Consider the following 25,624-nt stretch of genomic DNA (forward strand, 5'->3'; position numbering starts at 1 on the left):
TGCTGCCGTTCCAGACATAAATGCCCCATATTTCTGAGCAGCGTAGGGTCCAGCTCAGATTGTGGATGCATTCATAAAACCCAGAGTTTTGGGAGCTGAACGGCACATACAGAGAGTGCACTGTTGTGCAACACAATACTTAAGACGCTTCCCATCTGCACTCCATTTCAAAGCATATTTTACTTGTTAGCTTCATTTAGAAGGTCCCCCAGTTCCGCTGCAAGACAGCACCCTGCCAAAATGCAGGGCTGTGCAGAAGCATTGAATTTGTAGCAACATAAAGTAAGAATGAAGTACGCCCATGCCCTACATGTACAAAAACCCGCTAAACACCAGCAGACTTTTGTTTGCTTGAGGATTAGGAGATATTTAGAGAACATGATGGCTGTGGCACTTGAACGCCACAAAAAGCTCTCCTAACTGAAAGCCAGGAATTATGATAGATTTAGGAAGTGATAATACAGCTCTATTTTTTGCATCCAGTTGGAAGACAATATATTTTCTTTATTAAAAGCCATCACTACCCAAGCTTGCCAAGAGAAGCTACTCTGCAAGGCTTTCAGCAGAGCTTTCATTTTAAAAATCTGGTATTCGTGTGTGCTACAGGAAAGCATTTTGTGACTGGAGTTGTAAAGGTTTTCTCCAAACGAGCTGTTTAGTGGTTTTGGACGCAGTCCTGTCCCCACGGGAAAGCATACCCTCATGCCAGACCGTAACTAAAGTTTCTGCCCAGCCCCGCGCCAGGAGACCCCAACTCGGGCTTGGGGGGTGCCCCGCACCCCTCGCCCCCGCGCAGCCCTGGATCCGGCGACCTCCCAGCGCCGGCGACAAGCAGCGGGGCCGCGGCGGGACCCACAGGGCGCCCCCGGCATCCACCACCCTCCCGGAACCCCCGAGGTCCCCCGGCAGCCGCACCGCAGTCCTGTCCACCCTCCCGGGGCTGCCGCGCACCCGCCCCACTCCGGCCGCCACCACAACTTGCGCCCCGCGCACCTCGCCGCGTCTCCCGTCCCTCCCGCCGGGCTCAGCCTCCTCACAGCAGCCGCCCGACCGCGGTTAATCCCCGCCGGCCACCCCTCTCTCCTTCCCCCCTCCACCCCCGGCAGCCCGCTCATCCGGTTAATCACCTGCCGGCACCGAGCCGCCCAGCCGCTGCCGGCCCCGCGCTGGCGGCTGCTGCGGCTGCTGCTGCGGCTGCCGCTGCTGCTGCCGCTGCTGCCGGCAGGGAGGCACCTTCGCCGGCGCCGCCGCCTCCCGGGCGCGGGGCGCGGCTGCAGGCGGCCACGCTCAGCCCCCGCCCCGCCCCGCTCCGCGCCCCGCCGCGCAACAGCCACCGCGGCAACCGCGGCACCGGGGCGCGTAGCTGGGGACACCCCAGGGGGTTCCAGCCTTGTTCCCACATCCCTGAGGAGCAGTAGGAGGGGGTGGGTACTGTACGGTCACCACCGGAGCCCCCTCCCCCGGCCAGACTCAGCCCTTCGGCTCTGTCCCCTACCTGTGCCGTCCCCGGCCCCGCTCGGAGGATGTGCAGAGCAACCCTGCTCTGCCTGAAGGGGACCTTAATAGGTCTCTTCCCAGCGGGACCTGTGGTGCACACGGTGTTTCTTTCTCCGCACTAGCTCCCACCAAACCACTAGCTCCTCTTGAAAGCCATCCTGCATACTTTTCCCCCTCGGGAAATGTTGTCACTCGAGGCATCCAAATTAAAGCCCCACTTCTACCTCTACACAACTCCCCAGGGGTTGGCCCTGGAGGGTGGCCTGGTGTGCCAAAGCCAAGTGTGTTTATGACAGGTTGCCATTTAACATCTCACGACCATTTTTCATGTGTGTAGCCAGCTCCCAGCAGGCCTAACAGCAGTGAGGTTATACCCAGCATCACATTTTTTACTTCTATAGTCTCAGCTACACACCTGTGGTCTTTTGTTCTGGCCTCAGAGCAGGAATATGCCACTGCTTTAACTGTAAAAAACCCCAGTAACTTAGTATATTTGCCCAAGGAGTGAGTAGATCAAGCTGTAAACAAGATAGACAAGGATTAAACTCTTCCACCATGCGGTATTCAAGCTGTCTTTTAGCAGCTTAGCTTTGCTTAAAGCAGTCCTGGCTCTCACATATAGTACTCTCCTACACAGAAAGAACCGTCCCTCCTGTTTTTCAGGATTTTCAGCGTGACTTTCGGCCTTCCAGGACTTCAGAAGGAGACAGAAGAGACTTTGAGCTTTGTTACCGGAGCAAAACGCACGGCCGAGTGTCAGTGCCTCAGATCCTAGACAGCCCAGGTAGTTAATCAGGTGCCAAAATTGACCATACCAATAGTTAACATGCCTAGAGCTAACCCAAAGGGAAACTTTCAGTCCTCGGGTTGTGTCTCTTTTTCTGGGGCTCGATGCTGCTAACCAGGAAATGCCTTCCTTCCAATCATGATTCATTGCCTGACATCTCCTGATAAAAAACACTCATAAGCCCCTTCATGTAGAAAGTGGAGATCGGATTTTGAGCAGAGTGAGTGGGGGTTATGAGGGCTGCATCTATCCTCTAGCAGCACAGGGGATGGCGAGGTCATTCCAGATGCAGACAGCAAGTTCAGCAGCCTCTGCAGAAGAGGAGAGAAATGTATGCTGGCTTTTTTTTCCTAGCATTATTTTCCTAGGAAAATAAGTAGCTTCCAGAAGGCTCCTACCACACACACACACACACACACACACACACACACACACACACACACACACCATCACCTCTTGTTTTATCTGTATTCTTCCATACAAAATCCAAAGTTCAGGACATTAAGATGGGAGGAGAGGTTGTACTGAGTCCCTGCCCTAAAAACTGTTTGTGTTATGCCTGTGACCCGGTTAATATAATAAAACAAAAGAGTTCTGGAGCAGGAATCACACCCTGGGATGCATCCCTTTGTTTCCTTAACTATTTAGTTCACAGTCATAAACAGAAAAGAGATCGCAGGGGTTATCCTGTACAATTTCCAATGAGTCTGAAGTCCAGAGAAGTGCATATTAATGTTTATTCTATGGGTCACATAATACGATCTAACCTCCTATTCAAATGAAAAGTAAAATGCACAAGTTCTGCCTAGTAAAATCTAGGCAGAAGAAGGCAGAGGGTGCAAGAAAGTGGTTCCTAGTGGCACAGCAGCATGAGAAATGGCATGGGAGGTCCCTCTGGGACAAGGAGACAGACAAGCTGCTCATACCCAGGCAAGACCAAAGCACCCTGGATGAGAAAACAGGAACAGGCTCTCGGGCATTAGGGAAGTCCAAAACAGTGGGCCCTTCCCAGCTCAGTGACAGCTGAGCAGGGCTTTTCTTGGTCTATTTGGGAGCTGCCATCCCATTGAAATTTTGGGGGAATTTGGCCCTAAATCATGTCAGCTTTTATTTTGGAGAATATGGATTTACAAACATGACAACATTTACAAACAAATGGATTTACAAACATTGATTTACAAACTCATAGAAAAAAGTCTGTCTAAAAGAAAAGGCCACATACCTTTACAGACAACAAGAAGGACCACCTAGACCAGACTATCTTCTACTGGCCCACAGCATAGGGCATTAAAGTCCTTTCTACCCTGAAGTACAAGATTAAGGATGGAGAAAATTAAGTACACAAAGCTGTGGATTGGTGAAACTATTTCACACTGTAGCCAAACGAAGGCTGCAGAAAATGTTTGAAACTTGGCCAATGAAGCTGCGGTTGCATCCCATGGCACTGCACAGCACAAATTCTGCACAGCATTTTTGCAACCACCTTTATTTTTCGGTAGTTTACCTGTTTTCTTCTTTGAGCTTTCAAGTTCTTGATTCACATTCAGAAAAACAACAGTGAACTGAAATCACCTTACAGGCACACTCAAACTAAATGTCAATGAAATCCAATCCCTTAATGTCTTAGTATTAGAAGTTAACACTTTGAGGAAGCAACTGAGGAGACTTTGTAAGTGCTACATCTGTTCATGAGTATCTAAAACTGCACTACATTTAAGTCTTATCTCAAACATTACCTTCACAACCTTGAAGAACTAGAAACATTTGCTCTTTACAACAGACACAGTCACTTATGTTGTCCCAACACTGCTGTGTCCTGGGCACCACAAGTTTTGACAGCCCTGATACACAGCACAGAAGGTAAATTACATGGTACATGTTCCCAGGATCAGAAACTTCTGTTAATTAGATGGGCAGCAAAATTAATATATGGATTAATATGAAATTCCTCTGAAAACACGATAAGCATCTACATTTTGGATCACATATAACCCAGAATAACAATATGGTGTCCCTTTTTTCCCTAAAAAACCCCAGCAAACTTCAGATGCCAGTCAGAAACCACAAAAAATTACACAAAAGAGGGTTAACACTGCATAGGAGTCCAGCACACCAAAACAGAGCCAAGGACTGCAAAGGCCACATTCTGCTCCCAGCCATGCCAGTGTAAATACAAAAATCCCTTCCCTGACCTCTTCATGGATCTCTACACAGTTTTCTTGGATGATTCAGTGGATTCAGGCCATCTCATTCCCTAAATCTCTGCAAACATCACCCTAAGATATCTCTATATCTGCACAGAGGCTATTACACTATGAGGTGAATGCTGCAGAGAAAACCTTTCCCTTAACGTTCTTCTGCGTGCAAGCACAAGAAAAGTATTTTTTTAATTATTTTATTTTAATTTCTTTTTTTATTTTTGTTTTTGTTTTTATTCATTAAATAGCTCCAACACTCAACTACTATAAACAGCCCTGGAGAGCCGAATACTACAGCCCACAGCCAGCAACCCCCCAGAGTCACCCTGGGCTCAGCTAGGAGTTACAACCTCATCCTTTCTTGCTGGCTGTTAACCTACCACAAGTTCATGGTTTGTACAGAAAAATGACAAAGACCAAAAAAATTCCAAACCACCCCAGGTCTGGCTGAAAATACCCCAGCCCTCAGTCTTTTGTGAGGTTTTATATGCAAATTGCAAGCAGATGGGCCCTTGAAAAAGCTATACTAGAATTATTTGTAAACACTCACTTACTCCTCCCACCACACAAACAGAAGGAAATGAGATGTTTTTCTGTGATTTCTGGAGTGGAAGGTTCTGATGTCTTGTCCCTGTGTGTCAACAAGCTCTTCAGCTGTGCTCCTTGCTTATGTGGGCTACAAAGATGTTTTCTCCTGTTAACAGAAGGCAAGGTTTCTTAAGCAAAATACAAAAAGCAAACCATAAGAAGCAGTAGTGAGAACTGCTGAGAAATATAACCTCTCAATTTTATCAATCTCTTAATTTATCCACAATTACAATTTTTATAGAGCACAAATCACAGTCAGTAATTTGTAAGGAAAATACCGCCATAGGGTCTTTGTCCCAGAGAGCTTACATTCTAACTTCCTCTTTTAAGGCTAATTGATACTTAAAATATGAAAGCACAGTAGACTTCAAAACAAAAAAAAATAAGAAAATCTCTCCTCTGGACTGTTTTGTTTCTTTGTTTGTTTTCTTGGGAGCTTACTTGGGCAGGGTGCAGGTAAGACTGGCTGTACTTATAGCCTTCTCCCACAAGCCTTTTTCTGGAATATTGCTTTTAAATACTGTTATTCAGAGGCTGAGGTCTGTGATCAAAGAGCTGCATGTGAAACACTTATAATGTTTATTAAGCTTGTAAGCAGCTATATTAGAGCTGATTTTATGCCCATACAGCCTGTTTATAAGCTGACCATTTAAAAATACAATAATTTGCGTGAAGAATTACCACTTTTGGGGAATATTCCATGAAACTTCAAACTGAGATGCAGCGTATCCACATTTTACCACCCTGGGCTGATTTTTATTTGCTTTCTTGATGTGCTTGTAGAATTTGTTTAGCAGTAACTACAAATCTACAGGGAATAAAGCCTTCTCAACCAGGCAGTTCTCTAACTCAGGTATGTACTAAATAGCAGAGTAATACCACATTAGTAAGTACCCAAGAGTGGAGATTTACATGGTATTACATATACTGTATTTAACTTCAAAACACAAGGCATTAACTCAAGCTTGGGAAGCAGAAAACAAATACAAGGAAGTGTACTAGTACTGCTGAAATGAAAAAGAGAGTAATAACCTAGAAATCACACGGTCTTAAAGCAATTTGCCTTATCTGCTACATTTAACGGCAGCTGCTGCTATTAAAATGAAAAAATCATTAAGTCATCTTTCACATCTCAGTCCTTATTTACTATTTGTATTTCTCTGTAATGTCCTCAGTTTAATTTTAATTTCTGTTCACTTAATACATTCACTCGTTTACAGTGTATGTCCCAGGTTTTAGACATATATTTGCTCTAACCAATCTGTTATCACTGAGACTCTTAGGGTTTTTTCCAGGTTGGAAACATTTATCTAAGATTGTTTTTGGAAATGATAACATGGGGACCAATTTCAGAATTGACATTACCCTTTCAAAACAAACCAAAAAAAAAGAGTGCAAGGCCAGGCTTTAGCCTGCCTTGAATTCAAAGACTCACAGAGCCAGACATTTTCTCCCAGGTAATCTTTCAGGCACCGAGGGAAAAATACTTCACAAATAAAGTATCTTACATTATGTACTCACCCTTACATCCCTCTTTAAATTCCATTCTTTCCGTCCCCAAGGTGATGCCAGTTTTCTCTGCTGTTAACCTTTCTCCTGTAGTATGCAATTAAGACAAACTCTTCTTTTTTGCAGTGTTGAACACTATGTTCTGATTTTTTCTTTGCCTGTTTGGTCCAAAGATTGCCATTTCAGAAAGTATCCTAAGGACATTTTTACTGGCAAGAAATCTTTTGACATCAAGAACTATTTTTAACTCTGCTAAGCTCTGTTGAGTGTAAAATGTTGTACAGGGTGCTTAGCAGCCTAGGGGAACACAGCCATCGAGGTTTGTTTTCTTTGCACGAGAACAACAATCTGAATCTTCCAGCCACAAGACTCTACACAGAGTACACAATGTACATCTCATCGTTAAGCTAAAGGGCCAACATACATGGTGATAATGTACTTAAAACCCACCAGTCACCAGCTCGAGGTGGCAGGGTGCTGCTACAGGTTGGGAGAGCTCTGCACTCCTGCTAGTGCCCATGTCTCATACTGGGCTTACCAAATCTGCTGGAGAAGATTGATTTGGCCAAGTGATCAATTTACCCCACCAGGATGTTGCTGGCCATCTACTCCACCAGGGTGCCTCCAGGTGCTTGCATTGCCTTCCCACGCTTGCAGTATTGGAAGTGATTTAACCAGGCCATCAGAGAATGACCACACATTTAACCAGGAATCAGAGAATACCACACATTCCAGAAAAAAGCTCAAGGGAGTTAAGGTTAAAGACAAGAGAAGGCAGGACCTAAGGAGAAGGTGGTTCCTAGCCCCTGCCAAGACTTGTGCCGTGATACTGGGATGCGGAAGCAAAGCCAGACCCTCTGCTGACAGAGGCTGCCAAGAACATGCTGCCACTTAAACACACTTCAGTGAGAGGTAATGCAAGCTCTGGCATGGTGCATTTTCACAGTCAAGGGAAAGGAGCATTTTACTCCTCCACAAGTACCCTAGAAGGATGCTCAGGCACCATGGGCACTGCTAGCACCCCAGCTAGTGGGATTCTTGTGGGAGGTAGGGCTACACAAGCTCTCTGTTAACTCCCCCTTGACAAATACACTGACCATATGTGCCTGCTCTCTAGGATTTCCCAGCAAAGCAGCATCTTTCTCTTCTCAGTAACAACAAAAATAATGTAGGTTATAGCAGAGGCTGCCTGCTCCAGCAACCTGTGCTCCACCCTGGAGTCATTTTATATTACTCTCCCCAGTGTCCTAAACAAGGACTGCAGAGATTGTTCCAAATGTGCCTCTCATTTTATGCTAGAATAGCCTCCATTAATGCTATAAGCTGTGCTCCATTCCTTCTGATATTCAAAGTGGAAGCCCAGATCACCAGCCATCCTGCATTTTCATCTGCACGTACTTCCCAGCGCGTGTCAGAATGTGCCATCCGCACACCACTTATTAATGTTTCAAGAGTCTTCCTTAAAACATACATGAGATTTAGGGAGGATTTTGCTCGAGGAGTCTTCTGACCATTCTGTGCAGTCAGAGAGAATAGTTTTATTTCACAGACTGGATTCAATATACAGAAACATACTGCATCTGTTTCCAAATATCTTCTTTTGAAACCCATTACAAAAAACAGTGCTAAAATACGTTCATTTCTCTTTGAGGAGGAAACCTAATTTGGATTTCTTGATCCTGATCATTTTAGCACCCAGGCTCAATTTTGCTTGTGAAAGCAATCCACAGTCTCCAACTAATACAAATTTAATTTGCATGGTTTCTTACTTGGAATGGATGGGTCCAGCACGTCTTTTTTTCAGGTTCCAGACCATGTATCAGTTGTATCTGTTACAGATTGCTGATCTCAGATATGGTACTTATAGGATCCATGGGCAGGATCTTTCTTGATTTTTCTAATAATTTTTTGATATCTGACTAGGATATTCCTGTGTCTTGTCGGATCAGAGATTTTTGACTGGTCCTTTGATTTGTGTTAATTTTTTTGAGCTGTAAAATTTTTTTTAAGGAACAATCCGTGGCACCTGTTCTCCTTCTACATGGTCCTAAGCTAAGAATTGTATCTTTAGCTAACAGAATTACCCTGCTTAAACATAATGCTTAAACATGTGGAAATCAGGGGATTCACCTTCTTCCTCAACGATTATGTAAACTGTCTGAGAAAAACAGTGAAGTAATTTTATAAGGGTTGAAAAATAATTTGCCTTCTGACTATACCCAAAGGGGAGCAATATCATGAACATCAAATATTCTTCTCTGGTTCCAGGCTGTCATTTGATAAAGTATCAAGACTTCCTCCCCAGTTAGGAGCAGATTTTGCTACCAACTGAAAGAAAAAGGAAAAAATGAGGACTCAATAATTACAAAGGAACATTTTGATCAATTGGCACAATCTAAAGGTTAAAAGTTCCAATAGGCAGCTGACCTGGTAAAAAATAAAAGTGACGGTATGTTTAAAATTTAAATACTCAATCAAGCTATTTCTCCAGGACACAATTTTCAGGCTACTTTGATGAATGCTGACAAAAGAGCAGTAGGCAAACTTGACCAAGAAGGAAACCCTCAGCCTCAACTCATGTTCCTTTTTTTTTCCCCACTTACAGCACAAAGTAGTTCCTCAGAACAGGACCCAGGAGAACCCCAGAAACATAAGTCCCTGGACAATACAAATGGCAGCACTAAACCTCCTCACTGTCTCCATGCCTGAAACTCCCACTCTGCCCCTGCACATCACCCATGTGCTCCTTGACTGCCAAGCTGGGGACCATAAAACAAGGTGGACATGTGTGAGGTGATCACAAGAGAGGATTATGTTTAAGGGGCTGGGGCAGTAGGATGCTCCCAGAATAATCAGATTGTTCCCACTGTGTGGCCATGAAGCCATGAAATGAATTAGATGGCTATATGTAAGCCTATTTTTCTTTTTGTCACATACTTATCTTGACACTGATCCTGGTTTCTCCTCAGCTCAGCTTCTTCCCAAGGACACTGTTTATACTTGCAAGGAAGTTCTCACAAAATAAGAGTTGCATTCAACAGGAAACCATTTAATCACATTTTCCCCAGTAGAGCCTCAAAGTGGCTCATTTTTTCCCGATAAACATACATCCCACAACCAGAGCTGCCCTGCTAGACTTTTACGCTGTTTCAGCTCTAAAAGATAACTCAGTGAGGGTAAATTACACAAAGTTTTATAAACTGGAGCAATCACTCCAACCAGAAAACTGGCAGTTGCAGCAGGCCTGGTTTTGGACCTTCTCACTTCACAACAAACCTCAAATACTGTATCTGGAAGTCAGACTTCAGCTGTGTGCTGGCTGGAGCACCATGACAAAAATAAGGTTGTGGGTTTTTTCTCAAAGCCCATGCTAGGCACAGAAAAGATCAGTCTTCTGGCTCCAATGCCTTGGAAAAACAGAAATCAGTTTTTCCATTCTGTCATTATTCTAGCAAAACCCTACAGGTAAGTAAGTCTCACTTGTTTACACTGACGCCTCTTGCAGACACTTGGGAAGACTGGATAATGGCTAAATTCATATCCAGGCAGGCATCTCATAAGTTTGGGCTTATTTGTGTTGCTCAAATGTACTTCTGCAGAAACAGACATTTCAGAGAATTTTAGCCCTTGTGAAGCTGCTCTGACTTTATAACCTCACAGCAGATACGCAGGTACCTGGAAAGAAACACTCCACAGTAAAACCAAGCATTTAATAACTTGCTTTTCCCCCCAGCAAGCTCAAGCACCTGCAGAAAGCAAGCTGCTGTCATCACCTCCCTGACACCTGTGTCATGACTTGTTCACAGAAAGGCTTGACCAAGACCCAACACTTCTTCAGTCCACACATGCTATCCATTAGGCTGCAAGACCCTGACAGGAGTTAGATACATAGCTCTAAGTCAAATACAGTTTACGCAAACATATCTTAAAAGTAAGTGATTTAAAATAGAAGCATGCAGAAGAGAAATGGACAGAAAAGCAGGCAATGAGCACAGGCTCACTGCAGAAAGCAACATGAACTACAAGCAAGTAGCAAATGCCACTAATGTGGGAAGAAGGCAGAAATTTACATGGAATTTAAATTAGTTCTTTACATTTGGCTCCTTCTAGACTCTTACTCCATCTCCTAACTCAGTATACATCAAGGTATACAACATTGTTTAATCTAAAGGAGATCTTGAGGGATCTGGCTTCACCAAATCACATGAGTCCTCCATGTGGACTTGGGACATGGCCAGCAGGTCCCAAGCACGATTCTGTGCTCAGGGAGAATTATGTAAAAAGGGACAATACGCCTCCTCATATTCCTTAATACAACTATTGATACTATCATTAAATGAGAGAATATTCTCAAGGCTGGGAAAACCTCAGGGAGTATGGGAGCTGACACTTGGAATCAGGATAGGTTTCCCTGGTTATTAGAGCTGGCTGAACTGTTTTAGCAGATGATTATGTATAATTTAATTACATAGAGACAAAACACTCTTAATTATTATTCAGACAGACAGAATTAATAAATTTCTAAGTTCTTCTTCCATCCTAAATCTTTTCTACTCTCTTTTGTTTTCCATGCTCTTCTGAAATCCAGCTCTCTCAAGTCAGGTGTTTACTTCTCTACTAACTTGCAATTTATTTTTTTTTTTAAATGCTGATGTCCGTTAAACTCACAGCTTATAATTCGAATTTTGGGTCCCTAAAATAAGTCTCACTCAATAATTCTAATGAAGCACTGAGATTCTGCCTTTCTCACACACTATTTGAAACAGAGACCATTTAAAGGCAGAGTGCTGCAGTAAACTCTTGCTGACTTTAAATTTTGCACACCGGCCATTAACTTGTGATGCATTTGGCATCCATAGACTTTTTTTTAATTTTTTTTTTTATTATTCCTTCTCCACAGCTTAACTGGTGAATTGTTGATGTCCAATTTATTTTAACCACACTGTTCATCCTGATGAAATTGGCTGGTTTATTGAACAATTTTCTGCTCTGCTGTATGTACCACTTACTTTCTCAATGCACGCAATGATCAAAAAACAGATCAGAGAGGAGACAATTTTATGTATTGCTGGGTCAGGTATGGAATAACAGCAGGAAACTCTGAAGACCGAGGTTCTCCATTTTGATGAAGGAAAATGGGAAGCAATTCCACCAAAGCCCACAGTGTTATGGTATTATCAGAGACCTTTGGCACAGGTTTGGTTTTCTGTGCAGGAAAGCTGGGTTTCAGACCACTCACCAGCAAGGAAGGCTGACAGAGCAAGTAGGAGGAGATGAAGTCATGGTGGTTCCTTCAGTAGCAGCAACAATATAAGTGTGACACTCCCAGGGCTGCCTGCATATGGGAGATCCCAGATCAGGGTGAATCAGCCTCCCCACACACCTACAGCTCCAAACATAGCTCCTTCCAGTTGAAGGCAAAGAATAATCCCCAGTGAAAAGCATTAAGCTGTCAGATACCACAGAGCCAGCAAGATGCTGAGCCCTAAACCAAGGTGGTGATGAATATATATGATTCAAACCTGAAGCTATTCTTCAGATACATGAAGCATGGAAAATGAAACTAAGAATATTGAGTTGCCACTAGTTCTTCTAACAAATCTTCCCAGCAATTTAAAATTTAAGGTTCATGTTTATGTTAAGACGGGGTTTTAAATGATGAGAAAGTCCTGCCTGGCCAGCAGCGCTAATGAGAAAGCAGTTCTCACCTATTTAACTTATAAAGGCTACTGAAAAGCTGTGTCTCCAGATTTTTCTTAGAGGTCCTATATCTCAAAAGCAGAGGGCAAATCTTGCTTTGGTCCTAATGACTGCTGGCTTTGAAGCCAACACAACTTACTGCTCTTTTTATTCACAGGCCCTTGTTTTCAAATAGAGCACTTTTGGGAATAAGGGTTTCACTTGAATTAATTGCTTTTCCTGTTTAGGGAAAAACAAACAGGTTTATTCATTTAGAGAACTTGGCAATTGCAGATCGCCCATTACTTTTTTGGAAGAGATATTTTACAAGGAATGTTAACCCACAAATTCAGTCAACATGTGGGATTTGCAAGTTAATCCAATAAGGCCATTACAGTGATGCTCCAGAGGCCTAGTCACTGTCAGGATGGGAAAGGAGACTGACTCTAAAAGGATTTCCCTAAAGCCATTTTCATGTTGAGAAGTCAAGAGCAAATTTCCCTTTTAGTAGTGTTGGTTTGGGGGAGGGGATAATGACAGAGAAAACAAAAAAAAAGTTTGTGCCCATGTAAGCATGTTTCAAATTACACATTTGAGGTTTAAGGAAAACAGAGCAGCCCTTATCCATGTTTACCGTTTTTTACACAACAGTGACAGTAAATAGAAGACAATATCCCTTAAGATCAATTATCAAGGACTGAACTGATCACCTTTGATTCCAACAAGTTTTAGTAGCTGCTTATGTGGACAATTATTTGAAAATTGGGCTGTTCCTAACATCCATCAAGCAAGTAACACAAAAGCAAACAAATAAGTAGTAACAGAAGCCCCTTCTGTCTTCTAGATCCTGTGGATCCTCTAGATACTTTGACTTGCTATTTGGATTTATCCTCTGCACTGAAGTTTCAGCTATAAACTACAGCAACTGATAGCTTTATTCTCAAATGCCTCAATTATAATCTCTTTCACAATAGGCTAGACAAGGAGAGGCTGCTGGAAGTCCCTCAAGCTGTACAAGTATAAAGGAAGAGTTAGGTCTTCATGACCAGTTTCATCTCTGCGTTCCAGCACAGGAAAATCTTGCCAAAACACAAAAGGTATTTCTGTGCTCATTAAAGGGATTAGCTAGTGTATTGAACAAGACCAAGAAACAATTAGAGTAATTATATTACGCAAATGCACACCCTAAAAAGCATATAAAGAAACACTCTTCACTGCTGTCTTACAAATTCGTAGAAAAGCAGGCTAAATTCCCAGTTGACAACCCAAAAATTGCTTAAAATATTTATAAGACATTGCCCTCTAGAGGAAACCAAGAAAAATCTGTGTTTTAGCAAAACGTCTCTACAGATGAAAATATGAAATGTCATTTTCAGTAGAACAATTAGTGGTTTTGTTAGAAAACATTCTCAGTGAGAACATCATACACCACTTTGGCTCTGTTTGTCACCCATGAGTTCTCAAGAAGGAATTCCTCAACCTCCAGCTCATTTTCCTCATCTGGGCTCTGTGTTCAGATAGATGGTACCACAAAGTTTACTGGGTACCACATGTCCCTGTTTTTCTCTCTGCTACCAGAACAAAAATAGCCCTGGCTAGGAAAAATTGGCAAGCACTTTTAATTCTTCAGTTATCACAGCACAAAGTGCCACTGGTCAATCTGTGTGAGGAGGAGGAGGACAACAGCACTGACTTTTGTTTCATCAAGCAGTTAACTCTGCTGCCCTGAACCCACTGCAATGATCAAGTAACAGACCAGGAAACACAGTCAAAATGTTTACTCTTAGTTAACAACTTCTAATTTTGCCAAGTTTTTTTTTAGACCATCATTCAGTTACATATAGCACCTTGAATGGAAAAGGGAAAAAACAGACTCTGGCAGAAGTCTTTACACACAATTGAAGAGAGCCTTAGGCATCACCTGAAACAATAATCTCCTTCAGTCAGATTTTAACAGTTCTGTTGCATTATGAAAAACTTGAACCTGTTCTCCATTCACCTCTAGTATTTCAAAGTGTTGCTAAAGAGGCTTCAGTCTAGCTGGCCTTCCTGAGCCTCGGATGCTCTAGGGCCAATTCTGCTTATGATAATAATAATATTTGCCAGACTCTTGTCCTGTCACAGTAGGTACAAGTCCTCCTGAGCTGCCCCAAACCTTCTGGCAGATCTTGCCAAGTTATCTTTGTGCTGGTACTGGTTTGTTAAAAGTGTTTCCTTTGGGAGGCTCAGGTGATCTTGCTGAGTGCCATACATTTTGTCCAGAGAAACTAGCATGAACACGGAGTGATGCTGCAGAGCCTGCAAGTGATATAGAAGACTTTCCCATCTACATCTGATAGAAAGGAGACTTAAAAATAAGTTTCAAGGAGCATATGATACTGCTCTGAGCTGGAGGCAAGTGTCATATCAGATATGAAGAGCAATAAGTTTTCCATGGAAAAAAAAAGCCCAGCTCCAAAGCCTATCATCACAGCAGCTATGTCTGGAGTTATATACCTGCATCTTTGCTGATCACAACTACAGTTCTTATATTTATCCTCCCACTTATGTCCGTAGATGCAGGTTCATCATGGCAAACCATCTCTCTCTCTCTGAGGCTGATGTTGAGCACACCCTTTGCCTGTGGCACTGTCTCCTGTTCATCACCTTTCAACCCTCCCTGCTTCTGTCCTTTCCAAGCCAAGAATGATTCCCAGTGACAAGGGATAAGCAGGTTTTAATCTGCCACCACCATTAATGCTTTTAGCCCTGGAGGGTCACAGCTCAGTGCATCTTCCAGGAGAGCAACCATCACACCCAAAGGTACAGGATATTGGCAAGAACATCTGATCACTGGTTCCTTGCAGAGCATCCCCAGAACCCTTCTGGGAATGGGAACACTGCTAGCTTTGCTATGAGAAAAAACATTTCAACAAAGACTGGAGAATCTGTGCCTTTTTAGGACTTGTAACACATGAGTCAATATGGGTGAGAAAGGACAACCTGCCTTCTATCTCTCTGCAACCCAATAACCTGGCTCCAGCTGCCTCCTCCTCCTCTTGCAGCAGCTGTTATCCTGCCTCAGAGGAATCAGACTTTAGCCCACAGCCTGCTTTGTGAAAAACTTCGGATTCCCAGAATATGAAGAGAAATTCACATTTACAGATTAAAGGAGACACTGTGAATGACTGCACATTGCAAATTGGTGTGTAAGGGCAAAAGCATTACAGGAAGAGCAAAAATAATGGGCACAAAATGTTCTTTGCTTGTGTTTTTCAACGTCTCTATTTTTAATTATTGATGGCTAAAACACCGTTCTGTGCTTGCAAATGCACTGCTGGAGAGGCTGTGAAAATAACTGCTGGTGTGGCTGAAGGCCTCACCTGGTCCTTGGTGGGGTTGTAGAAAAAAAAATGACCCTGTTTTGTGCATTCCAGCATTTTGCCAATTAATTAAGCCATGCTACATCCTACCTATGGTCCCAGATGACCTGAGAGCATGGGACATTTGCTGTATTCAAGGCTGACAGTCTCAGTCAGGATGGAGAAGGGCTCTTGCTGGCCCTTCAGCACCAGGGATAAGTGATAAGGTGTAAGGCTGGTGGACCAAATCAGGCTGTTCCCTGAGCAGATGAGTGGGGAGGGCAGAGATCCTTCCCAAACAGTGGGCTTGTGATCTTGTAAATGCAGCATGGTCAGAACAGCAAATTAAATGGGGATGCACAGCCATACATCTGGCAAAAAGGTATAGTCTTCTAAGCAGAGCTTGCATAGCTCATTGGAACAAAACAAAAGCACACAACAAAGTTCAGGACAACCCATTTTATAACCTTTGAAGCTCTTACACCTCCTAAGGCATCACTACCAACCTCTGTCCATATCTTTTCAAGCCTGATGCAATCCCTCTGAAAAGAAAGCACAGCTGAGCCAAGGATGGGGAGCATTTGCTGCAGATGGCCCTGGGGATGTTGCCTAGAGGGCATGTATGCCCTCTAGGGATCATGCTTTCAGTCCCGAGAGGGAAACTCTGTTGTTCAGTGGGTAGAAGGCAGCAACAAACATACTGCTCCCCAAATTGTGCGCACAAACATATACAGGACAGGAGCTATTTAAAATCAGTAGAATCTCTCCATTGTCTTCTAAGGTTTTTAGATAAAAATTATCTGAGATAAATAAGATGGAAAGTTGAAGAGTACAAAGGGTTTGGCAAGTGCTTTGAAGAGGCAGCTGAAACAGTGGGATGATAAAAATGACTGCTGCTAGAAGGCAACAGGTTTTGCCCCCCGTCAGGGGCTAGGCTCAAGGAGGTTGAGATGGAAGGTGGGAATCAGAGGGTGCAGAAGGGAAATAGAGCAAACCCACACTCAGATTAATGAAGCAAATAAGACAAACAAGCTAAATGATCTCTGCTGGGTCTGAGGATTAGTGGCCTTCTGCTTAAGTCTTTAGCTATTGAGAGAGGATTTGGGATTAAGCTCGTCCCTTCAGAACAACTTATTTCTCAGCACAAGTGGCTAAGTCTGTTCATACCTTTCCTGAAGACATAAAAGAAGGAGAAAAAAACCAGCCACAAACATCTCTTCCTTGGTTTCTTAGTCCTGCTATATTTTAAGGGGGGAATTAATGTCCACTATCAGTGTAAAATAGAGCAGCCATGCTTCAGAGGGGGTCCATGCTCCAGTGTGCAGGGCGACTTGGGCTGTGTCTGAGAAAGACAGCCATAGGCTTCCTCTCATTTTTCACAGGCTGAACACACATTCCTGGTCTCCCTGTTCACAGTTGCTCAACAGGAGGAGAAAAACCTCAGCCAGGACCCCTGTGTGCTGCTTATTTTCCATCCTTGGCCAGGTAGCTCAGAGGGCATGTCAGCATGAGCTTCCCATCTGTGCCTGTGATAATGAGCCCCAGGTCTCAGCCTCTGCACCCTGACCCTCCACTAAGCAATATGAATACTGGCAATATGATGTAAAAAAAAAAATTCATTTGACTGCAGAATAGGCCAGGGGTATTTTTTAGGTCAGTTACAAAAAATCTATTCGCCTGAGATTGTATTTGGAGGCTGCAGTCTCCAGGACCACTGTGTTTGTTTTTCACTGTGTAGACAGCGCTGTTAATATTTTAACAAGGAGCTCCCACAGAAATGTTTGCCCCTCGGCCAAGGGCAAAGGGCCAGGATACATTTCCATTTGTTTTCCTACTAAAACAAAAATATTTTCTTATGAACATAACTAAGAGAAGGCCCTATGAGCACTAGGCAAAGCAGCTGCTTATACTGAGCAGCACTTTGTGTTGGCAGCACTTTTGCTTTAGGAAGGAGGTGAGGAAACACAGTAAGAAAGAGCAATCACTCCGTGCAACCTGACATCCCTGGGAGGCGGGGATGTGGTGACATAAAGCTTTCTGCAGCTTCCAGAGGTAACATTCTTGGGGTGATTTTTCTGTAAGAGAAAGGATATATAAAGGAGATGGCTCTGCCAAGCAGAAAACAAATCCAAAGCAGCTTCCAGAGACACACACACAAGCCCTTCACAGGCTCAGAAACCTGAAAACCTTCCCTACCACTACAGCACAGTCACAGTCATTCGTATACCCTAATGCCCAACCCTACTGAAGAATGGATTTGTTACACAAAACTTAAACTTGGTGGCCCCATTCAGATGAGCAGAGGGAGCACAGCCCTTGTTTCCCATTGGGGAGCAATCCCCACATGCCAGCTGAAGCACCTGGAAGCCTTTTGATACCATCATGTAACATGAGTAACATGGAGCTACAAAATCCTGCGGATACTCCGGAGACAACCGGCGCAAGGATGGAGCGGTGATGGTGAGGGCAGGCAGGTTCCTGCAGTGACACTGTGTCACCACAGCGTGGCAGGAAGCAATGACCCATGGAAAACTCAAAACCGGAGCATTGCATTTGGACACCAAAGAATGACCACATGTCGGGGCGTTTTTGTTCACAAGAAAACCTGTTGCAGGGGCAAAGCAGTTTATGATAACAAAATCATTCAGTACAATCTCCTGAGGAAGGAGAAGCTCAATAAAAAAATGCCTTGAAGGGTGTGCTCCTATGAAAAAAATCAGCTTTCAAACCACAGTTGCAGATTTTTGAGCAGCTCTAGTCAGATGAAGCAAAGGTCCCATCCCCACTGCCTCAGCAGATGTGCTTCTCTGCATCTCCCCACATACTGTACCTCCAACAAGGAGGCTAAAAAGCAAAGCACTCTCCTGAAGACCACTCTTCAGAGCAGAATTTGTCTCTGAACACAACCAGGGATTGCATACAGGCTTTCCAGCACCAGCAAGGAGTGCTTTGATACAGAACCTCAAGATTTCATCCAGCTGAGCCCAGGACTGTTATTGCCTGCTGTAGGCAAGCAGCACAAAGTGCTTTGCACATTTTGAGGCCTGTAATTTTGTAAGACATTCACTATTGTGCTCTATAATCATCTGCCAGCACTTAAGAGAGGATAAGGAGTGTGTTTAGAATCTCCATATATCATACAACTACTAAGAGTATTGATCTATTAGGAGGACCAGGATGTTTTCTTCACACTGCCAGCTCAGAAAAGACCTTGGCTCTTTTGGGGGAAACCCCCAACTTTAGGTAAGGCCAAAGCTTTGCCTTCAGTAGCAACACTTGAAGCTCACTTCCCATAGCACATCTGATTTCTGAAGGTCTTTCTCAGCATCTTTGAAAATAAACTGATAAAGTGATATTTCTGACATTCAGCATGCCATATATTGTGCTGGGGAGGAGTCCTAGCAATCTCCCAGGACGCTGGCTGAAGACTAGGAAAACACTGTGCAAAGGTATGGCTGTCAAAAGACTCCCCTGAACATTTTCTTGGAAATCACTCCAGGTTTTGGATTAGAAAGAATCAAGCCAGTTCTCTAACGGTATTGTCACATATGGTGATTTCTGGCAATGAGGAACATGGTATTTTGAAGCAGTGGTTTGGTTTCCTCAATGATAAATTTATAATAATAACTCATGGTTAGGCTGCTGTCATGACTTGCAATGTATCTTACTCTACTTGCTCCAGAAACACTTGGAACCTGGAAATCTATTGAACACTGTTTTCAAAGTTTATATGCATATGGTAGCTGTATCCAAGCACTGCAACTATGCTTGTTGAAATTTGTAATAAAATATTTCAAACTGAATTATATTAATGACAAAATAATTATTTTTCAGTCCTCCCAGGACTTCCTCAATGAAGCCCCATTCATTCATGCTCAAGAAATGAAGGATTCATCTGTCATCTGGAGGAATACTAACAGCCTCCAGTAAATGAGTAATAGCCCAAAATGAGAGGAGTCGTTCCAAAATACATAGGAAGTTGTTGTCTGGGGGAACATAACCCATGTGTTTTGGAGATACAGTTGTATAGACAGAAGATAAATAAACATGCAGAGTTTTTACTAACCTTTATTCAGTACTCCCTGCAATTGTGTTTGATAGACACAGATAATTTGCTTACTCTGAAGGAAGCAATAATTTTCCCTCAGCCACTAACATCACCCAAAATGCCACCACCTACATCATTCATCTCTAATGCAATAACACCCTGTAAAGCAAAGAGCTGTGATGATTATATTACTGTATAATATTTCTCTAAAATAAAAGAGAGGGGAGGAAAAAGAAACAAGATCAGCAATAATTAATCTGTTTCTCCTGTTTACATGGCAATCAGATGCAGTTTAACTAAAAAGCTTTTCTTTAAAGAAATCAGATTCAGCTTGCCCACCAGGGAGAGGCAGATGCATGATACCCACAGCCAGCTTCTCCAAAAAGTGCTGTGCTGCTTTTCAGTGCTATCACCACTCTGAGACCTGAGGACCTGCAGGCACAGAACCTACACCAGTCAGGTACAGAAAGAGCACAACCTGTCCAGGGCTGCCCTATCTGTTATGGCTCCAGCTGTTTCTCCCTGTGTCCTCTAGAGAATGGTCGCATCCATAGGACATCCAGAAGGGAGCACAAGCCCCTCCCTCCCCTCTCTCGTTGTCCAGTGTATTGGCTCAGTCCCTTAGAACAGGGGGGGGTTGCATGGTGGGGTGGAGCTTGAGATGAGGTGATGTGAAGGCCAGGGTATATAACCACTCTTCTGCCAATCCTCTGCAGAGGTAGTAACTCCCTGGAAAGCAGCAGAGTACTGAGATCCTCATACCAAATTCCCCACTGTTACAGAAATATATCAGGAGATTCCTTAAAACACCATCATGGACAACCTGTTCACCGGGCAAGATGGGACTGTCCTGTCTTAGTTGGCAGGTGAGGAATAAGTGGATTTTGCTTGTCCAAACCAGCATGGTGCTACAGGAGCTAGGGCAGTATTTTAGTTTTTCTGAACATGTACAGGCTACACTAAGGGCATCACGTCACAAATCACAGCACTCAGCCCCCTTTATATTGATGTGGAAGAGCTTCTCACCCAGTCCAAGAATAAAGGCAAAAATCAAGCCAGGATTAGTATTCAGACTGGCATGCTGCCCCAACATATTGAAGAGCCAAAGGGAAGGGCTCTGCACCAATATGGACAGACTCTAGGAAAACTTCTTCTCTGAAAGCCCTCTGAGAAGTCAAGCTGACGTTGCCTTCCAGCCTACTATAAACCTAGACAGAATTATGTCACTCCCGAGCACCCTGATGGAGAAACCTACTGAAGGACTCTCAAAGCATCCTGGAGACGATCAGATGAACCAGGTGGCAATAAGGGGCAGAGCTACCAGCCAGGTCCCTGAGAGACAAAACAAATCACTCCAAACTGAGAGCATCCTCAAGGTCCCAAACTGTTACCCATCAACATCACTCTTGTCAAGTAGTTCTTCACACCCTAAGTGAAGGTAAGGATGCTTTGGATGCCAAAAATAAAAGAGGTTTTGACTAAGGGATGTCCTAAATTTTGGCCTAAGTGGGATGTACAATATTCTCAAACAGGTTCTTATGAACAGCAGCACTGGTGCTGCACCACCAAAACTGCCTTCATAGTGGCCAAAACAAAAGAATTTCAGCTAAGGAAAATGGAACACTTGGTTCTCATTAGAAGCAGTAACACTTGCTGGTCTAGTAACAGAGCTTTCCGAAAGAAGTAAGTCCAAAATGAAGCCTTGAGGCATCAGATTGAAAGCAGAGAAATCCAAACATTTTGGACTCCGCTGGGTGTTATCGTTCATTTTGCATTAATAATAAGAGCACATTATTGCTGGCCGCTGCAGCAATTGTTTGGATTTTAGGAGCAGTGATATCTGGTGAAGGGTATACAGCAAACTAACTTTTTTGAGGGGAAAAAACCTCTCAAATCTTGGAGTGCCACTGGCTGATAGCACCACAGTACCAGTATTTATACATTCATTGAATTACAGGCTTGAAATTATCACAGAGGTTGTTATGATACCTGCAAAACCACAGCCAGGCTGACCTGCCTAGCACCCACAGATGGAAGAGTCACTGCTTTTATTCTGCCACATGGCAGAATTGGAAGTGATGGTCACCCCGAGCTGCTGCCACACTCACTGCCTGCTGGGAGCAAAGGCCACACACTTTGCAGGATTGTAACTTGCAAATGCCACCCCCTGAGGTCATCATGGCTTTGCAAGCCTGAAAATTAAAGCAGATAAATACCTGCTGAATCTTCAAATCAATGGATGAATCTGTAAAGATTCAACTTTTTTTTGTTTTGTTTTGTTTTGGGTTTTTTGGGGTTTTTTGGGGTTTTTTGTGTTTTTTTTTGGTTTTTTTCCAGTATATAGCTTATTTTAGTTAAAAGCTATTATTTGTCCCAATTGCAAAGCTTATGTGCTGAAGTACTTTCTCTGCTGGTCTAAAATAGCATACTGCTCCTAAGGCCCATAAAACATGCTGGATTACCTGGGCTGCAGATCAACAGTTTTCTTTTAAAGAAGGTCCACTTCACTAGAATTGTTTTCAAAATTGCCCATCCCTAAGATGAGCCCCCCCCCTTAGCTAGAGGGGGAGGATTTCATACCCTCTGGTATGCTGTAACCTCAGGAACTGATGAACATTTGCATCCTGATCTTTAGCAGAGAAAGGTCTTTGCCTTTGCAAAATCAAATGTGAGCAAGTCTGCTGGTCCACAAAGAGCAACAGTGGGACAAAAGAGGATTTTACAGCATGTAGCAGCTGAATTTAAAAAGCAAGAATAGTTTGTATCGTTGCAAGATCCTTCATTTCTGCATTGAACTCTTAAAGTTTTCAAGTTTTCCATGATGAGAGCCAGAAAGAAAATAAAAAAAAGCAAATACAATAAAATCAAAGAGATTTATTAAAACCAAGTTGCTCCTATATGGAAAACACAAAATGTCTTGCTTTGAAAAAGTCTCAGACAACATTTAGCTGTCAAAAATGATTCCATAAAAGTAAGGTGCACCTGTAAAAAACCTTCCAGTGCTGCTGACTCTGTATTCATTTTTACATTAACCAAAAAAACGGTTTTATTCAAACCCGAAGTGACTCTTGCTTTAGTGGAGATACTCCAGTGCTTACAATGTACTATTTTTTGACTCAATGAACCCTAAAAATTTTTCAGTGGATGTATGAGTAGCAAAAGTGGGCTAATTATCCCTTTGCTTTTGTTAATTATTGTCTTAAGAAGGAATGCAGAGGCTGGAAAGCAGAGGTCAAAACCTCTGCTGTTGGGCACGGATCGGTATCGGCTGTGGCCTGCACCACGTGCTGTGAGAGGTGGCCACCAGCAGCTCCTCTCCCACCCTTACCTGGCACCGGTGACATCCACGCCAACCATCAGCTGTCCGTTCAAGGAAAGGATCTCATCTTTCAGCCGCACTCTCCCACACTTCCCAGCAGGGCTGTTCTTCTTCAAGTCTGTCACCCAGATGCACCCGACGTCGAGCACTGGCCCTTTATGCCCCTTCCTTTTCTTCCCTCCTCGACGCTTCTCCCCGTAGTCCCCCAGAGCAGGGATGTTCCCAAAGCTCAACCCCAGAACTTCAGTTTTTTGCATCTCCTGGGCCAGGTACATGGTGCAGATCTCCGTATCACAAGTCCCGCAGCTCCCTGGCTGCAGTTTGCTCTCGTCCACAGTGAAGTTGAGCTGGATGTACTCGCTCAGCTTCTGGACGGCCGAGCGGCAGAGCTGCTGCTCGGCTCCCTCGTCCCCCTCCCGACGGCTGTTTTGCAGCCACTGGCAAAGGAGGGGGAGGAAGACCCCTGCGTTGTCCTGTGTGATGGGCATCGCCGTTCCCGTGCATTCCCTCACGGCAGCACCAGCTCCAGCACCGACCGGTTTCCTGAACCTCGGCTCTGCTGCCCTCTGCAGCCCCCGGCAGCCCCGGGGGCCATTTTGGAGTGGGGCTGCAGATCCAAAGCAAGCCCCATCTAACCTCACAGGGACAGGGTTTTGGGAGGGATTCAGCTAATCAAAAAGCTCAGTCAAGGCGAAGTGTTTGGTGCGAACACGCCGCAGCCCGCCGCAGGGAAAGGTGGATGGATGGAGAGGTGGGGTCCGTCTGTTGGCCACGGCTGCCGTCGGGGTCCCCGCTCGCTGGGAAAAATGTCTCCTTCCCACCAGGGTCAGCACACCGTCTTGTCCTGCAAGAGGAAACAACGCGGTTAGGAGTGCCACACACACTGCGGGTGTACAACAACCCTATCCCAGCAACCCCCATCACGGGACAGGAGCTCAAAGCGGGGCTTGCATGGCCGGAGCAGCTCTCCTCCTGCGATTTACCACTTGAGGGCACCAGCTGCTCTTCTCAGCAAGGGAATAAAAGGTCATAATTAGCTCCTGACCTCGCCAGTGAAACACGTAATCGATGAGCCGTGGGGATGCGCCTGCTACAGCTCCAGGCCTGTCACCGAAGTGAAGGAGAAACTCCAGCCAAATCCACACAAAGGACCCCTGAAGGGGCATGGTGCAACGCTGGTCTCACCATCAACTTAAGCTGGTTAATGCCTCTGTTGAATGCATCACTGCCCTCCTCCTCTTACTTAAAGTCTCAGGTTTAACATAGGACAAAAGTGATGATTTAACTGGGTGAATGGGACTTGTTTAATAGGACATAGGTCTGGGATATTGATATAAAGATGCGTGGCTTGTATATGGAATGCCAGAGAAAAAGCAGAGGCAGCATCTCTTGGTATTACCAAGGATGATGCATCTATTTGCTGTGAGGTCCAGAAGACAGAGGAAGAACTGCTAAATTCCATTGTTCATATTAAAAGGAGAAGGAAAAAACAAAAACAAATCAACCCACAAGATGGGGAATACTATAACAAACCTCAGACCAAAAAGGTTAAATGGATCCGGCTACCTGGTAGCAACTGTCTCAATGGTAATGGCAGAGTACAAAAATGAGATTTTTCCTAAGAAAGAAAAGCAGCAGGACACAGACAGTCCTGGTGCCTTATGACAAATATTCTTGTATAACTGATAGGTCAAGTTATCTGTAGGGAAGTGTTTCCAGAGAGGGATGTGTTGGGGCTAAGAAGGTGGAAGAAACTCATGTAAGAATACCTATGAAATTATGAAATATGCCATACACAAGGGATTGGGGACAGCAGAACAGAAATGCTTGGCTTTAGTACATGAAAAAGAATTGCTAGGCAAGAATTCAGAGAGAAGAGTTTGAGGGAAAAAAGAATTCAAGGTGAGCTGCAGTTTCTCGAGGAAACAATATTGTGTGCTTAAAAGGCACAGGTACAATAACATCTCAATGCAGAAGAAGGATCAGAAGACTTGGCAGCATCGTGAGCTTTTCATTTACCTCAAAGACAAGAAAAAAGAACACTGAAAGGTTACTGAGCAGTAGCTATAAAAACAGCATGAACACACAGGTAGAGATAGTGGAAACATAAGGGCATTAAATTAAATGAAACTTGCAGAAGATAAAGAATATTTTTTATCCTTTCTATGTATATTAATACCAAGCAGACAGTCTGGAAAAGTGTTGCTCAGACAAAGAGAAAGTTATTCCAATGGTTTGATTTTGCTTTAGTCCTTTTGAAAACTGCCTATTATGCACAGGGGATTAGTATGGTTAACATGACAACACATTACCACTATAAAGGTACACTGTTCTCTTCTCTGCCTCTTCCAGGGCAAGATTAATCCTCTGACCAAGTCAGGTACTTCTAGACCAGCGGGGTGGGACAAACCACCACCTGAAGCCATCTAAGACACCTCCCTCCGGGTCACCTGTGAGAGCTCAGACAGGTAAGGTGCCAGAAATCAGGACAAAAGCAAGCACAGTGCCCATCTTCAAGGGTAGAAAGAGAAGCAGCAAAAGGATGCTACTTTAGTTTGTCTAGATTCACTCATCTGAAAAACTCTATAAGAGACAAAGAAACAGTTTTCATGGATGTGGAAGATAACAAAAATAGAAACAGCAGCAGACACCAAAGAG

At 43.8% G+C, this 25,624-nt stretch overlaps 2 protein-coding genes across 5 annotated transcripts in view; one reads left to right on the forward strand and one right to left on the reverse strand.

The window, feature by feature from the left end:
* Positions 1-25,624, reverse strand: part of PDZD2 (PDZ domain containing 2) — a 201,353-nt gene that overhangs the window by 115,152 nt on the left and 60,577 nt on the right. For all 4 annotated transcript variants that reach the window (XM_071731274.1, XM_071731272.1, XM_071731273.1 and 1 more), the window contains exon 2: positions 22,976-23,810. In XM_071731274.1, the coding sequence (XP_071587375.1) occupies positions 22,976-23,454 (479 nt within the window). In that variant the 5' untranslated portion in view covers positions 23,455-23,810. The remainder of the gene's footprint in view (positions 1-22,975; positions 23,811-25,624) is intronic.
* Positions 13,935-25,624, forward strand: part of SUB1 (SUB1 regulator of transcription) — a 257,386-nt gene continuing 245,696 nt past the window's right edge. Inside the window, exon 1 of the mRNA XM_071731281.1 lies at positions 13,935-13,939. The gene's annotated coding sequence lies outside the window, so the exon portion shown is untranslated. The remainder of the gene's footprint in view (positions 13,940-25,624) is intronic.

This window comes from Heliangelus exortis, chromosome Z, assembly GCF_036169615.1.
Source record: "Heliangelus exortis chromosome Z, bHelExo1.hap1, whole genome shotgun sequence".
NCBI lineage: Eukaryota > Metazoa > Chordata > Aves > Apodiformes > Trochilidae > Heliangelus > Heliangelus exortis.